General features: G+C 35.7%; 1 protein-coding gene across 5 annotated transcripts; it reads left to right on the top strand.

Annotated features, from left to right (window-relative positions):
* The first annotated feature begins 1,826 nt into the window (after positions 1-1,826).
* On the top strand, positions 1,827-14,370 carry LOC107925927 (uncharacterized). Of its 5 annotated transcripts, XM_041113674.1 has the most exons (20): positions 1,827-3,573; positions 6,021-6,106; positions 6,219-6,596; positions 6,687-6,770; positions 6,889-7,278; positions 8,640-8,700; positions 10,429-10,561; positions 10,709-10,845; positions 10,933-11,175; positions 11,263-11,507; positions 11,588-11,812; positions 11,900-12,121; positions 12,206-12,259; positions 12,348-12,413; positions 12,518-12,658; positions 12,751-12,804; positions 12,931-12,990; positions 13,106-13,354; positions 13,394-13,504; positions 13,585-14,370. In XM_041113674.1, exons 1-20 carry the CDS (start codon positions 2,235-2,237, stop codon positions 13,750-13,752), a joined length of 4,446 nt encoding a protein of 1,481 aa, XP_040969608.1. In that variant the 5' UTR covers positions 1,827-2,234; the 3' UTR covers positions 13,753-14,370. The 5 variants fall into 5 exon arrangements, with proteins under 5 accessions (XP_040969608.1, XP_040969617.1, XP_016712175.1 ...); XM_041113683.1 differs by having other exon boundaries at positions 1,827-3,513; positions 10,709-10,803; positions 13,106-13,504; XM_016856686.2 differs by having other exon boundaries at positions 1,827-3,513; positions 13,106-13,504.
* The last annotated feature ends 1,115 nt before the right edge of the window (positions 14,371-15,485 follow it).

Below are 15,485 nucleotides of genomic sequence, written 5' to 3'. Positions count from 1 at the left end.
TTCCCCCCTCACTCACTCAGCCTTCCTCTCTCAAAACTTTGAATTAAAGCGTCAAATGCTACCATTTCAAGACAAGCTCTTCTTCGTAATTCAAGTAAAGATGCTTATATATGTATAAAGAAATATTGCAACATCTATCAAAATTAGTAACGTAAAATTTTAAAAAATACAACAATAGAAAAAAATTAAAAGATAAATTAAAGTATTTATCAAGCATTTAAAAAATGTAACTATTGAAAAGTAATAAAGAGAATATTGAAAGTTTTATTAATTAATTAAAAATGTAATAGTAGAATAGTCAAAAAATTAAAAAACTGAATCAATGATAAAAAAAAATTATAACAATAAATGTTAAAATTTTATTTAAGAAATTAATTAATTTTATTGGAATGTAAAAAAGATTCATGTCAGTACTTACAAAAAATTAAAATAGAAAATTACATGTTTGTTATGAGATAATTAATATATAATGATATTATTCTAAAATTTATATACTGATATTATATAAAAATAATTTCATTTTGATTAGTTATTTTTATATTTCTATTGAAAAATTATTATATATTTAAATTTGCATATCTATTTCACCTCTACTTATTCCATAAAATTTCTTTGGAAGTGGTTTTATATAATAAGAAAAATATTTTTTTTAAATGAAAGGTCTATGATACTATATAAAAATAACAGCATTTTGATATTATATAAAAACAATTATAATTCTAATAAAAAATTATTATATAAAATTGAAAGATCCATTTTGACCCTTACATTTAAGTTTACATACCTATTTTACCTTTATTTTTTTGATAAAGTTCATTACGAGGTCGTTTTATATAACATATAAAAATTATTAATTTTTAAAGAAAAATGAAAAGTCCTGTTTGATATTATATAAAAATAATTGCATTTTGATTAACCATTTAATAATAATTTAAAATACTATTATGTTTATTGTCTCATGTATGATTTAGGTTTGAGTCGCGGTAATCGTATTTGTTGTTCAGACTTAATTCTGTTGTAATTTCACTAAAATATTATTATATTTAAATTTCCATAATACCCATATTCGTAACAAAATAGTGTTGATAATTTACCCATTTTCCCCATTAATTTCTAATGATTGCGAATTACTACAACATCCCTATTTACTCCTAATGGCTAGACCTAATTATGGGTCGAGTTAAGTCGGTGTCGAATTTGAGATCTGCCTTTTAGGCTTGACTATGCTCGACTCAGAAATGGACATAAAATTTTACTCAAGTCTAACTCATAATAAAAAATGTTAAACCCAAGCTCGATTGTAATAAATTTTTGTATATAAAAATAAAATTAAAAAATATAATGCATTAAATACACTAAAAATATTAAAATAAATATTTACTAATAAATTGAAAATATAAAACAAAGTATAGGCATGAGATTCAAGCCGGGCTAGACCTGAGCTAAAAAAATTGCTCGAGGCTTGATCTGTTTAATTTTTTTATCCAAACTAATATTTTTATCCAAATTTTTTTATTTTTTAAGCAGACCATACATGTAACACGACTTATAATCAGGTTTATTAATAGCTCCTAATGAGCTGGTTTTATGGTTATTTATTTATTTATAGATAATGCGATTTTATTTATTTCATAAATAGGTTAGAGTTATTTATCATATTATTGATAAAGATATACTAAGAAGTTACATCTTATCCGGTTAAACAAATATAAGAATGCCACGTGGTGAAACTAGGCAACTGCACGAGTATACATGTTAGGTGTCATTACATGTTATCAAAACCCCACTTAAAAACAAAATTAAAAGTAAATAACCTCCTAAAACGAACCGTCCTTTCTGCCTGCAAAAAACGCGAATCTTTCTCTCTCTTATTTTTTTCCCTCCCCCTCCCCCCCTTTCTCACTCGCTATCTTTCTCTCTCTTCGAAATTCCCAAAAAGAAAAAAAAAAGTTCGAAACAAAACAAAAACAACGCAACACTTAAAATCGGATCCGAAACAAGACCCTAACCCTAGACGCGAGTTTATCCTCTTTGTTTCCCTTTTCTATGGCTATTCCCCCTTCTTTTATTTCTCCTTCGGAATGACTGATAGTGGAACTTGATTTTTAGGGTTAGGGTTTTGTGTTTTCCAAGGGCTGGAGATAGGATTAGGGTTAGGGTTAGACCTAGGGTTCGATTTTTTTTATGGAATACCAAGGGGTTGGTGGTACTGATGCTTTTGGTTGTCGTTGGTGATGACCGGAGCCCTATGCCACCGGCAGAAGAAGATGATGGGTAGGGGTGCGGACGGAGGTTGCGGCACCGAGGAGAGGCTTTGCCGCCCGATTTCTGGGGTCTCCAGTCGGAGTCCGGTGATCCAATCTGAGACTTCCGAGAAGCAATATGATGTTGGTGTCGATTTCTTTTCTCAGGCACGGAAAGCCCTTTGCCAACGTTCCCCTTTTGATGTCCCTGAAGGTGGTTCTGTGTCGGGGTTGAGTGTGCCAACGCTGCCCAGTGGACTGGCTAGTTTGTTGAAGCAGACTGATAGTAGGAAGAAGCATAAGAAGTCGCATTCGGGAGCAGATAAGAAGTCTTCCAGGCAGGGGGAAAAGGCTCGAGAAGCCAGCATTTGGGCTGAAACGGAAGTGTTTTTTCGGGACCTAGCATTGCCGGATATTGATGCTTTGTTTGAGATTATACCATCCAGGTTTTTAGCTGCTAGGAAGAAGTGTTTTATGATTCCTTATGTTGGAAATGAGCTAACAGGGAATTCAAATTTGTATGCTGAAGTGGATGAGAAGGCGAGTGTGAGTAGTGGAGAGAATTTTAATGGTGTGAATGCAAATGGTAATGTTGGTAAAGAAGGGAAGGAGGTCGTCAGGGTTGAGGATGGGCACTTAATGGAAATTGATAGCGTTGCAACGCAAGCTCAGTTTTCACCAAAGGAAACAGGACACTTTTTTCCAGATTCAACTAGTAGTTTAGAGTGGCTTTTAGGTTCTAGGAGTAGGATATTGTTATCTTCAGAGCGGCCTTCAAAGAAGCGGATGCTTGTTGGAGAAGATGCTGGGCTGGAGAAAATATTAGTTGCTCGTCCATGTGACGGGGATTCATCTTTATGTCACTTTTGTTGCACTGGTGATACTGGAAAAGGATCAAACAGGTTAATTGTTTGTAGTTCTTGCAAGGTCGCTGTTCATCAGAAGTGCTATGGTGTGCAAAAAGATGTAGATAGTTCTTGGCTCTGTTCTTGGTGTGAGCTGACAAATGATGGCGATGGTACAGTGAAATCTTGTGTACTTTGTCCGAAGCAGGGTGGTGCATTAAAGCCTGTCCAAAAGAATGATGAAAATGGTTCATCTGTGGAGTTTGCTCACTTGTTTTGTTCATACTGGATGCCTGAGGTTTATATAGAAGACTTGAAGAAGATGGAACCAATTATTAATGCGGGAGGAATAAATGACACCAGAAAGAAATTAGTCTGTAATGTATGCAAGGTGAAGAATGGTGCGTGTGTTCGGTGCAGTCATGGTATGTTCGTTGCTCTGTCTTTTTTTCCGTGGCATTCTGCTTCTATTTTTTTCGTGCAAGGTGTGCATTCTTTTATGCAAATCTTTGGCTGCTTTTTATTTCCATTAGTCTAGAGATTTGCAACTGGAAAATGTGTTCTTTGAAAGTGTTTCTTATCAAGAGTAATGGCTACAATTATTTTGTTGTTTATAAGTAGTAACTTCAAAAATTCAAATAAAATAAGGGGATATTTTGTCCATGGTGTCACTCAGTTTATGCATCTTGTTAGTAGAGAAATTTATTTTTCCTTTTGTTTTCTGTTCACATATAACAGGACTGGGAACTACCTTTTACAAAAGTTTCCACATTTCTTTTGTATTTTTTTAGCTGAAATGGTAGTATTATTAACATGGTAAGTTGGATTGTTCATATTAAGGAGCCTATCTAAAACTTTTTGCCTTTCTTTGCCAAGTTTGAATGATTATTTGCTGCCTCTTGTGTTATAAGAAGGATGGATATCTCTTCTCTATGTACTGGTGGCTTTCAGTCCATTTCATATTTTGGTGCAGCAATCTATTCAAACTGTCTTAGAATAGTTTTCTTTTTTAATTTTATCTTAATATGTGCATGAGGAATATCTAGTAGAGAGAAGATATACTCACTACAACTACTTGCATTTTTTAAGGTATCATTATGGGCAGTAGGGGGGAAATAAAGTAAGGTATTTGAGAAAATACTGGGAGTGAGGCCAGATGTTTAAATATCAGAATGTAATATGCTGTCTACAAACAAGTAAAATGGCTCTTGTGGTAGGTGTTATTTGTTCAAAATTGTGGTAATAATCTGTCAGCTTTCAGCTTATGTTTATTGGCTCCTTTAGGCTTATGATTGGTTTAGGTCCATATGGTGCGGAAGTTGGCAAAGTTCAATTAGGAATGGTTGTTTCTAGAATCCTTCTTATCTGTAGAAAGGTTTTCCATTCTCTTCTCTTTTTGCTAGGGAGGTAACATATGTGCAACTTATTTGGTGTGCCGTTGCAGGGTTTATTCCCATAAAATGTGAATTGATCTGTATTGTGACCATAAATTACCTGGTAAGGGAACTTGTAAAAGTAGAATGCTTGATGGAAACTATTCAGCATTCACCAACTTGAGTATCAACCTCCATTATCATTTTTGTGTCACTTCTGCTCTCTTATAAAAGTTATTTGATCTGGGAATTTTCTGAGTATATGAAGGAGGAGGCAAGGTAGTTTGAGAGTTGAGATTCCTCCTTGGTCAACAAACCTTTATAGAAAGTTCTCTTCTGATAATATTGCTATGGAGATAAACAGGTTTGGTCAAGAATCAAGAGCATATTTTTCTATCAGAGGCTACTGATTTGTTCAGAAAAGGTGTTTTGAAACTTGAATTTGTGCCTTCAAAATATTTAATGAAGAAACTGGAGAGGACAGTTTAAATGCTTTCTATGCTGACGACTTTTTGGGTTTTTCTTTTGATACAAGTGTGAGATATCACTTAGGAAGGCTGTTATGCAGAAGCAATTAAGAGAACCTAGGTGACTCTCCTTCTCTTGGGATAATGACTTTCTTGGATCTTGTGTAGACATTGGATGAAGTTAAGGGTGGTTGCAGCTGATCAGTGAAAGGAAGTTCTCATGAAAATATTATCGATGTGTGTGTGTGTGTGTTTCATACTTGTTTCAACACAGTTTATGGCACTGGTTTTCTTAGCATAATCTATCTTCCCAACATTTTGGATTAGAAATAGGCAATATAGATAAAATTACTTGTTCTTGTCTTCTGTTGAAAATCTTTTGGTCTCTTTACTTGGAATGAGAATGATATCATCATATCCATCCCCAATGCTGATATTAAGGAAGAAAAATGTCTGCTTGGGTGTCTTGAAGATCCAATAATTGGTTACCTTTTTTTGGTTAGCAAAGCTGTTGTCAGGAATTTGAGGAAAAGGACTTGAGTAGGTCAGTAGTATTGATTAGTACCCTCATTTTGGTTGGAGTCCAATCATGATAATTTTTGCTGTTGGAACCTGAAAATGATTATTTTATTTAAAGTTTTGAAGGGACTCCAATGAGTCCATGGATTTATTTGCCTTGTCACAGCGCTGCTATTTGTTGCTGGATAATGTTCTGAAGTCAAACTTCACCAATGCTTTCCAAGTTGCAATAGGTTTTTACCTATCATGTTTTGTGTAATGGGTTGGTAGTTAATTACATGGTGTATTTGCCTCTTCTGTCCAAATATAATTTTCTTTAATTTTTTATGTTAATACCGTCTGTAGTCCATAGCATATTCAATAATTTATCAAAGAGCGTAACTTTTGTTAAAGACAAACTATCTCAACATAAATGATCACAAAAGTTTTCCCTTGCACACTTCGGTTTCCTTGCTGCTAAATTTGAGCAAGTTTTTAACTTGATTCGTGTGTTGCTTCAATGCTGAGCTATCTGTTATCTTGACATGAGTTTATAATGCTTTTGGTTGTGATGGATGTTGGTCGTTTTTGCAGGAACTTGCAGAACCTCATTCCATCCTATATGTGCAAGAGAAGCCAGGCATAGAATGGAAGTTTGGGGAAGATTTGGGTGTGATAATGCAAGTGTCATTTTTTCCCTGAATATGGATTTTTTTGTTATTATTTATTTGTAACTATTTTGTTCTTATTTTGAGGTTTTCTTGTCATCAATACTCTTTATTCTTTCTACAGATTGAGTTACGGGCATTTTGCTCTAAACATTCAGAAATCCATGATAACAGCAGTTCCCCACAACATGGAGAACTTTGTGCTTCTGGCACAGACTCTTCTATCACCAACCAACTTTCGCTGCAATCTATGGACAATTCTCACAATTCAAAAATTAGCCAAAGTAACGGAGATAAAATTTTAGTGGGCATAGGTCTAGATGATAAATCTGGTGATGGTGAGTTGCAGGAGATAGACGTGTCTGGTACCAGATCAAATGCCCAAGTTGCATCAGAATGTGGTGAGGCACAGCATCTGGTTGATGTGGGGTTGTTGGAGAGGACAAATGATGATGAACATAGCCCATTTAGCTCTCTTAATTTTGCAATGATTTTGAAGAAGGTATTTGATCCAGTCATCCTTGGGTTGATAGTTCTATCAATGTTTTTAAGTTTCCAGATTGTTCTGTCTTACAATCTACACATGATGCAGCTAATTGACCGAGGGAAAGTCAATGTAAAAGATATAGCATCGGAGATTGGAATCTCAGCTGATTCTTTGAGTGCTTCATTAAATGTAATACCTGCAATTGTGGTTACTTTATTTGCCCTTGTTTTCTGAAAGCAGTTTAAGTTTGCAGCTTTCACCTCCATTTAATTTTCTTTGATGTTATTTTTGGTCTTCCTTTCTTCAGAATGATAGCTTGGCACCTGACCTGCAATGCGAAATAGTGAAATGGCTTAGTAATCATGCATATATGGGCACTTCCCTGAAAAATTTAAAAGTTAATATTAAGTCTTTGATTTCATCGAAGGATGAGACTGATGAGACTGGAACGGGTATTTCTGACGATATAATGGCCTCCAAGTCTGACATAGCAGATCTTGTAGCTGTCAAGCCTATGCCTCCTTGGAGAAGAACCAAGAATAATGTGAGGATTTTGAGGGATAACAAAATATTATGCTCCTCTGATGAAACTACTGATGATATTGGGGTAGTGATGGATGAAGTTAGGGTTGATCTGCTTGCTAAGGAAGAAACAAATGATTTAAGTAAAATATCCATTCTTGATGCCACTGGAAGGGTAATATACCAAATCGTAATGTTCATTTCGGAGGTTCTTTGGCAAGCTAACTTTTGGTTAATCGATTATTCTATTGAATTTTATCTTCGAGCTTGTATATACATGTTCTGTTTACTTCTTTGCTAATAATGGTTGGATATATAAGCTCCTCGTATTTCTCTGTGGTTAGTATTTTCACCATTTCCCTAATCTGATATACTGTTCCTTGCTTATTAGTAGCCTTTGCTAATCTGATATAAATGTCCTATGTTGCTGGAGCTTTTCTGGTTAATTAGAATTTTTAATCATCAACATTGATTTTTTTTGAACCAAAACTTCTTTTTGTGCATGTTGCTTTATATTTTATACTGCCATCTGCTGCCAATATCGTTTGTATATTATAACTGTGTATCTCCTTTCTTTTGATGCGATTGGAGGTTCTGGAGTAGGTTTAGATGCATTAGGGATTCTCTGTTCTAAGTTTCAGCTGTCTGGTTTCTTGTCTTGGGATTTCGTGTCATAAAAGCCTTCTTTTTTCTAATGCTTTGATTTTGAATTTGTTTAGTTTTTAGATATTGCTTTCCTGAATCAATTACCAAATATGTTCCAGTTGTGTTCCTTAGTATGTGATTGAACATTGTAGTTGCAGTTCATATAATGTCTCTATAAAGTTGTTTTTAAGCCGCTTTCACCAATACTCATTTGAGTCAAGTGCATAAATTTTTTTGTTCACCAATGCTCATCTGAGAATAAGTTGTGCAGTATGTTGATCTACCATGCGCCCTTTAAGTTGTAACAATTTGAAAGTGTTTCTTTTGTGATGTATGTAAAACCATTATTTTAATCTTACTAATATTAACACTGATTAATGAACTAAAAAGGATATATTTTGGTAGAGATTTTCATCTTCATCTTCGTCTTCATCAAAGTTGATGTTTAGATTTTTGTAGTCAGCTGTTTTGCCTTATTTTAAGGTTTGGTCGTGTAAGTATACCATGTGCAATGAAGGAAATGTCTTTTAATGAACTAAGAAGTGCAAAACATGAACTTGTAATGTATAATATAGTGTTTTAGTTTTTCTTCCTCTTATTTTACTATTAAAAACAAAAATATACTTTTTAAACATTAATATTTATATAATTTTTTAGTTAATACATATTTTCGTAATTAATACATATTTTTTTTTCCTGTTTTCACTCTGATTTAATTTTTGAGTGATCTGTGGATAACTTTCAATGCCTTGACTCTTACATATTTAAAGAAGAAACTGCTTTGGAAAGAGTACTTTATGTATTGTGTTATAGGTTCGGTTAATTTTATGCCTATACATTATCCGTTAACTCTTCTTCCATTTCTTAAGTGATGTTTCCTCATCTGTGTAGAATTCAGTCAACCCTGATGTTTCCCAGCACTCTCCAGAGAGGCATTTTCACACATCTGAAGGTACTCTTTGTTGAATTTTTTGCTTTATGTAATGCCTTGTTTGTTGGTCAAGCTATATTCTTGTTAAGTAAATATTCCTTGGTTGTTTCTGGACACTGTTATTTTTGTTAACATTTTTTCCAATAATATATATGCTTGACTTTGCGCTTTCTTATTCTCTCTGTTTTCATTTCACTACATGCCTAGACCTTACATATAAAAACTAAATGGTAGTTTATTATAAACTGTATTCTGGTTGGTTGTGTATAGAAGGTTCTAATATGCGTATATATGAAAGTAACCATGTCTGAATGTCATCATTCTTAAATAAACTCTATTTCTTGAAGAAGGTTCAATTTTTATATTTCTGCATTTCCAGTTAAAACAGGAAACAGAGGCTGAACACTTCTTATTAATTTAGCTTAGTGAACACTTTTGCTGTTAATCTTGCCTTGTTGTTTGTGAAAGTTCTGTTGCAAAAGAATTTCCCTCAGAGAATGAAGTATCAGAAGAGACAGAAATATTTATCAGTGTCATAGAAATTTGTTATACTGGAAATATTTGCCGGGAAAAGGTTTAAAATCATTGCCCCCACCCCCTTCTTTTCTTTTGGCTGAAATGCATGAGTTTCAATTGAGATATTTTCGTTGAAATTATGGCACTAAAGTTTTTCCTTTTTCTTTCAGAATTTTTCTTGAAGCAACTAGCTTTTAGTTTACTTTATGAAACATCTATGCCTTTTTTATGTTTTATCTTGTCCAATGCTAATCAGATGAGTTCTATTTTCTAGATTTATGCTTATTTGTTCATAAAAGCTAGTTCTTCATTGTACATTTTTGAGAGTTGTCTCAAGTCCCGATTGTTTTTGTTCGCTGGATTAAATATGTTAAATTTGGTTCTTGGATTTTATTATGGGTGCCATGCTGTCTTGTTCAAGAGGTATTGATTCCCACCCATATTCCTTTTTTCATGATATGTTTAAGCAGATTGCGACACGGTTGGCTTCTCATGCCAAGAATAATGTTAATAGCAATTGTTAGTATTGCAAGCAGTTCATGTGTCTTGTAGAATCAAGTGACATGCCAAGGCTGGTCAATCCATGAGCTATTTTTTTAAAAAAAAAATTGAGAGCAAATCCTTTAGCTAATTTAATGACAAGTGTTAGTGGTAGTATCCTATGATGGGGCCAAGTGTTGGACACGGCTCTGCATCTAGATGGGTATTATAAACTTTTTCAATTTTTGCATATATTTCGGACATCATTCTCTCATATCCATATATGGATATATGTTAGATATAGGTATCAGATTTGGTAAAATGAAGAATTTAGGTAACATGGGTAGAATCTGTGAATTTCTTTTGCAGTGTTAACTGTCAGTTGAAAGTTTCTGTTTGCATCTGTTTGGATGGCTAAATCACGAAGTTACGTGATAAGATTGCATTGTACAGTATTCATGAAAATATTTTACATTGCATTAAAATTTTTTTGGAAGTTAGATTTGACCTAGGGTGACCAAAATAGTCCTATGTTTTCTAGGAACTTGGGGCAGTTCAAATCAGGTCATATAGTCAAGCTGTCTTTTTTCTACTGTATGAATTATCAAGATGCTGGCGTCTCTTTATCATCAACAATGTCGCATCTGTGATTTGTTGTCTTTCTTTTCCATGTTTTCTTTGATTAGCTCAATCAATTTAATTATTCTTTATGATTCTGATGTGAATTGTATCCATAATTGTACAATTGGACAGGAAATTCAACTGATCTCTTAAATGACAGCCTTCATGGAAAGAGTCAATCAGAGAGGGCAATGACTCCTGAGAAGAAAACAGATCAAGGAAATTCTATTTGCTCGATTGTTAATCCAATTATCGCCAATCTCATGTAAATTTGTGAAAAGACTTCTCTCTATTTGTTAAACCAGCACCCTATAGCTCTTTTTCCCCTTATAAGTGTTTGTTATAATTTGAAGGAGATTTTCTATCTATTTTGATGAGATAATCTCTGATACTGGACAATTTTGTATTGCAGAAGAACTGAAGAATTTTCTAACTTCTACATTCACCCGTATACACAGAAGCAATTGCTGCAGATGCCCAATGGGTTGCTTTGCAAGAATAGAGTGGGTGAGTGTGAAGGCAGAAAGGACACATTAAATGAGTTCTATGGCAAGTTTCATCTCACTATTTAGATTGCAGTTTCTTCTTTCTTTCTGCTTGTCTTTTTGAGTAGGTCTAATAAGTTCCACTTTACAGGTACAAAGGAGGGAGATCTCTCTCGTCTGGTGGCATCTTCTAATGCTAGTGTTTGCTGCAGTCACGAAAGTGAACATTCAATGTGCAATGAAAAGAGTTGTCTAGTTGATGATTTAGAGCTGTCAGTTAAGGCTAGGAAATTGAGAGCTCTCCAATTTTCTCCAGAGGATGAAGTGGAAGGGGAAATTATATTTTATCAGCATAGGTTACTGGGCAATGCAGTTTCAAGAAACCATGTTACCGGTATTCATCTTTTCTGCTTTAGGGTTCTTTCTGTTTACGTGTCTTGTCATAACCTATATCCTGCATTTTGTGTGTTTCTGCTTACAGATAATTTAGTTTCTAGGGTTGCTAAAAGTCTACCACAGGAGGTTGAAGCATCAAGGATAAAGATATGGGATACTATGCTTGTTAATCGATATCTTTATGAGCTAAGAGAAGCAAAGAAGCAGGGCCGTAAAGAGAGAAGACATAAGGAGGCACAGGCAGTGTTGGCTGCTGCAACTGCTGCTGTAGCTGCTTCCTCCAGGATTTCATCGAGAAAAGATGGCTTGGAAGATTCTAGTCATCAAGAGGTTATTCTTATGGATCCTCTTTTGCATTTATTTTTCTCTGCTCCTAGATATGGATAAAATTTCACTCTATTCTCTTGCAGAATGTATTGAAGCTGAATGCTTCTGTTGGAAGGGCCGGCATTAACTCTCAGACAAGAGCAAAAGATGCACTTTCTAGGAATGCTGTCTCAAGGACTTCATCTGAAAAGTACTCAGATATTGTTCAATCAGTTACAGATTTTTCTAAAGGACATCCTAGGTCGTGCGATATCTGCAGGAGATCTGAGACAGTACTGAATCCTATTTTAGTCTGTTCTGGCTGCAAGGTTTTCTAGCCTAAAACCATTAGTTTTACTTTAATGGGAAATTTTAACTTTTATCTGTTTGGAATTTTGATTTAGTCCTGTTCACAGGTTGCAGTTCACTTGGATTGCTATCGCAACGTTAAAGAATCTACAGGTCCTTGGCGCTGTGAATTATGTGAAGAACTGTTCTCATCTAGATCCTCCGGAGCTCCATCTCTAAATGTTTGGGAGAAGCCTTATCCTGCTGCAGAATGTGGCTTATGTGGTGGTACTACTGGTGCTTTTAGGAAATCTTTAGATGGCCAGTGGGTACATGCTTTCTGTGCTGAGGTGATTTTTTCTTTCTTGTGGGGGTTTTTAATGTTTCATCTCTTGCCAATGAAATGAAATGACGTGGCTTTTTGTATTTTGTAGTGGGTTCTTGAATCAACATTCAGAAGGGGACAAGTTAATCCTGTTGAGGGAATGGTATGTATGCATGTTAAGGCATTAGATAATCACTACTTGGAGAAAGTTCTATAGATCTTATTTGAATTTATATTGAATGGAATATCAGCATTTGGCTTCAAGGGGGGTTGACGTTTGTTGTATATGTGGTTGCAAGCGTGGTGCGTGCATTAAGGTGAGATATATATTAAAATTACTTTTTTTACTCAAATTGTTAACTAGAAATTGTTGCAATTAATGTACCTTGTATCTAAGCAGCTGCAGTTTTATTCTTTGCAGTGTGGTTATGGTCACTGTCAGATCACTTTCCATCCCTCCTGTGCTAGAAGTGCTGGCTTCTGTATGAATGTGAAGCTTGGTGGTGGCAAATTGCATCACAAAGCTTATTGTGAACAACACAGTGTGGAGCAGAGAGCAAAGGTTTGAAAATTTTGATTTCTTCTAAAAATACCGGAATTTTTTGTTGCATGTTATTTTTCCTGTATTGTTTATATGTTCAATAACATATGTAGGTTGAAACTCATAAACATGGAATTGAGGAGTTGAAAAACATGAAGCAAATTCGGGTAAGGGCTTTCTTGCCATCTTTTGGGTTTGCTTGGATATGTGCTATGTAATAATTTTGGTGTTATAATGTATACTAGCGTATGAATTGTGCGGTTGTTGAGTTGTCCTTGGATTCTCCTCTACAGGTTGAACTGGAAAGATTACGCCTTCTTTGTGAAAGAATAATCAAACGTGAAAAATTGAAGGTGATTTTTTTTAATGGTTGTTTTTATTCTCTTGTTTTCCAGTGCAATTGCTGCTGTTGGATAGTTTTTCTATTTTATGAATAAATCTTGGAATGTAATTTGTGAATGTTTGCAGCGAGAGTTGGTTCTTTGCTCACATGAAATACTTGCCTGTAAAAGAGATCATGTTACTCGTTCAGTGCTTGTTCATAGTCCCTTTTTCCATCCGGATGTTAGCTCCGAATCTGCAACAACTTCTCTCAAAGGCCATACAGATGATAACAAATCATGCAGTGAAGCAATGCGATCTGATGATGTAACTGTGGACAGTACACTTTCAGTGAAGCACCAAGCAAAGGTTCCTGTGCCTGTGGACAATTATCAAAGAACTGATAACAGCTCCACTTCCCAAAGCCTCTGTGTTCGGAAGCCAAATGAGAGGGTGCCATTTTCTGGGAAGCAAATCCCACACAGATATTCTCTTGCATCTCGTAATGCTTTGGATAATGCAGAATGGAACTCAAAATCCAGGAAGGTAAAATTTGTTACACGTTCTCTTATGCATGCGCATAGATAAAGGAATATGGCTGATGCTTGCCTTGTGATGAATCTCAGCCAATTGAAACATTTGAAAAGGAGCTGGTAATGACATCGGATGAAGCATCAATGAAGAATTCACGGTTACCAAAAGGATATTGTTATGTTCCTGTCGATTGTCTTCCCAAGGAGAAGCACTTCACACGAGATACCACTTCTGATGGACAGTTGGAGCACAATGGTTAGGCTTTGTCAATACACCGGTTGTGGATTGCCTTATGGAAGGGTGACGGCCCATCTGTGCCTAATGTAACTGTTTTCTGTGCGGAACTGGAGGTGTATGTTGATGAAGGCAGTTGAGTGGCAGAAGCAGTGGTGAGATGTTGATTAGGGCCAGTGTGGCCTCAATGCCATATGAGCCGCGTGATGTGACTCGGGATGGGGAAGTTTTGGCATATCATTTGTGGTATATCTCACAAGAGTAACTGTACAGTGGGTGAGAATTTCATTCCATCAAGGTTTGCCTAGAGGCTAGAAAAAATTCAGTCTTGAAGGGTCGTTAGGGATTGTGGGACCAAGGAATGGAGATTTGCTTATTAAAAAGAAAAAGAAAAAAAAAGAGAGAAAGGGTCCTACTGTGCGTGCTCTGAGTCTGATGTATAGTGTAGCTGTTGTACATTTTTTTTTTCTTAACGTTAACCTGCCAAAGAAATGTTGCTCAACCAGTGATTTTGATGCGTACAAAGGCATCATCTCGACTCTCGTTTCGTACTGTCTGCTCAGATATTATAGAAGTTTATCTTCCCCTGGATTGTACGAGATGACGACCACTAATTTCAGATCAAATTAACTCTTCCTCGTTAATTTTTAATTTATTTAAGTATATAGCAAATGAATTATTAAAAGAGATACCAATACCATTGATCATCTGATATCGATTCATTCATTTGCTATGATTTTTTTGGTTTAATTCTATCAAGGAGTTTACGTTACCACTCACTATCTTGATCATTTATATTCTACCATATGCAACTGTGACCTTTAAGTAGAAGGATATCACTATGAGAATTGTTGATTATTACATAATATTACGAGAATGGTGACTCGCCATCTAAACTCTTGATGATATTTTGTCATCAATTAACTGCAAATCAATCTCAATATATTATTGTTGTTTTGACCGATAGTGATACTTGATATTGAAATTAATCCGATACTCTAGATTCGTTTGTGGAAGGCCCGTGGCAAATTCTTTGGAATCTATCACTTCCGCCTAAGGTGATAGATTTTGTGTGGCGTTGTTTGCGCTCCTTTGTTCCTACAAAGTTCCATTTGTTGAGCAAGGGTGTTGTGCTGTCGCCGGAGTGTTCTCATTGTGGGGGCATTGTGGATCTTGATCATATTTTATTTGGGTGCGGTTGCTCTGTAGTTTGGGGCGCTGTGGAGATTGCTTATGGTCAAGATTGTGCGTACCAATTTCTTGTTGAGTTGTTGGGTGCTTCGTCGATGCATTTGAAAGTTCATTGATCTCGTGCTTCTGTGTTGTCTCTGGTTTGATCAGAATTTAAACGTGTGGCAGAAGAAGGATTTGAATTTGCAACAGTTGTTGGCGTTTGCTTATGCTCAGGTGCAGTCGTGGGAGGCAACAAATCGTGTTTTTGCTGCTTCCAGTCAGCTTCGATGCAGCAACAACCTGTTGCTGATGATTTGCAGGGTGTAGGCGAACAACAAGTAGTGACTGGGAATGGTTCGCGTCAGTCGGATTGTCCGGTCCCTCGCTAGCAGCCACCTCCCCCGGGGTTGTTGAAGTGCAACGCCTCGAGTTCGGATCACGGTATGGCTGTTGGTTTTGGGGCGATTATAAGGGACAGTGGGGTCGTATGGTGAGATGCTATTCGGGTTTGAGAGAGCTCCTTATCAGGGATTTAAATAGCGGTCCGTTACCGAAATAGCAGCCGTTATATAGCGGTAACGGCACC

The sequence above is a fragment of the Gossypium hirsutum genome, chromosome A01, assembly GCF_007990345.1.
Source record: "Gossypium hirsutum isolate 1008001.06 chromosome A01, Gossypium_hirsutum_v2.1, whole genome shotgun sequence".
NCBI lineage: Eukaryota > Viridiplantae > Streptophyta > Magnoliopsida > Malvales > Malvaceae > Gossypium > Gossypium hirsutum.
This window is presented reverse-complemented; position numbering and strand designations above follow the sequence as displayed.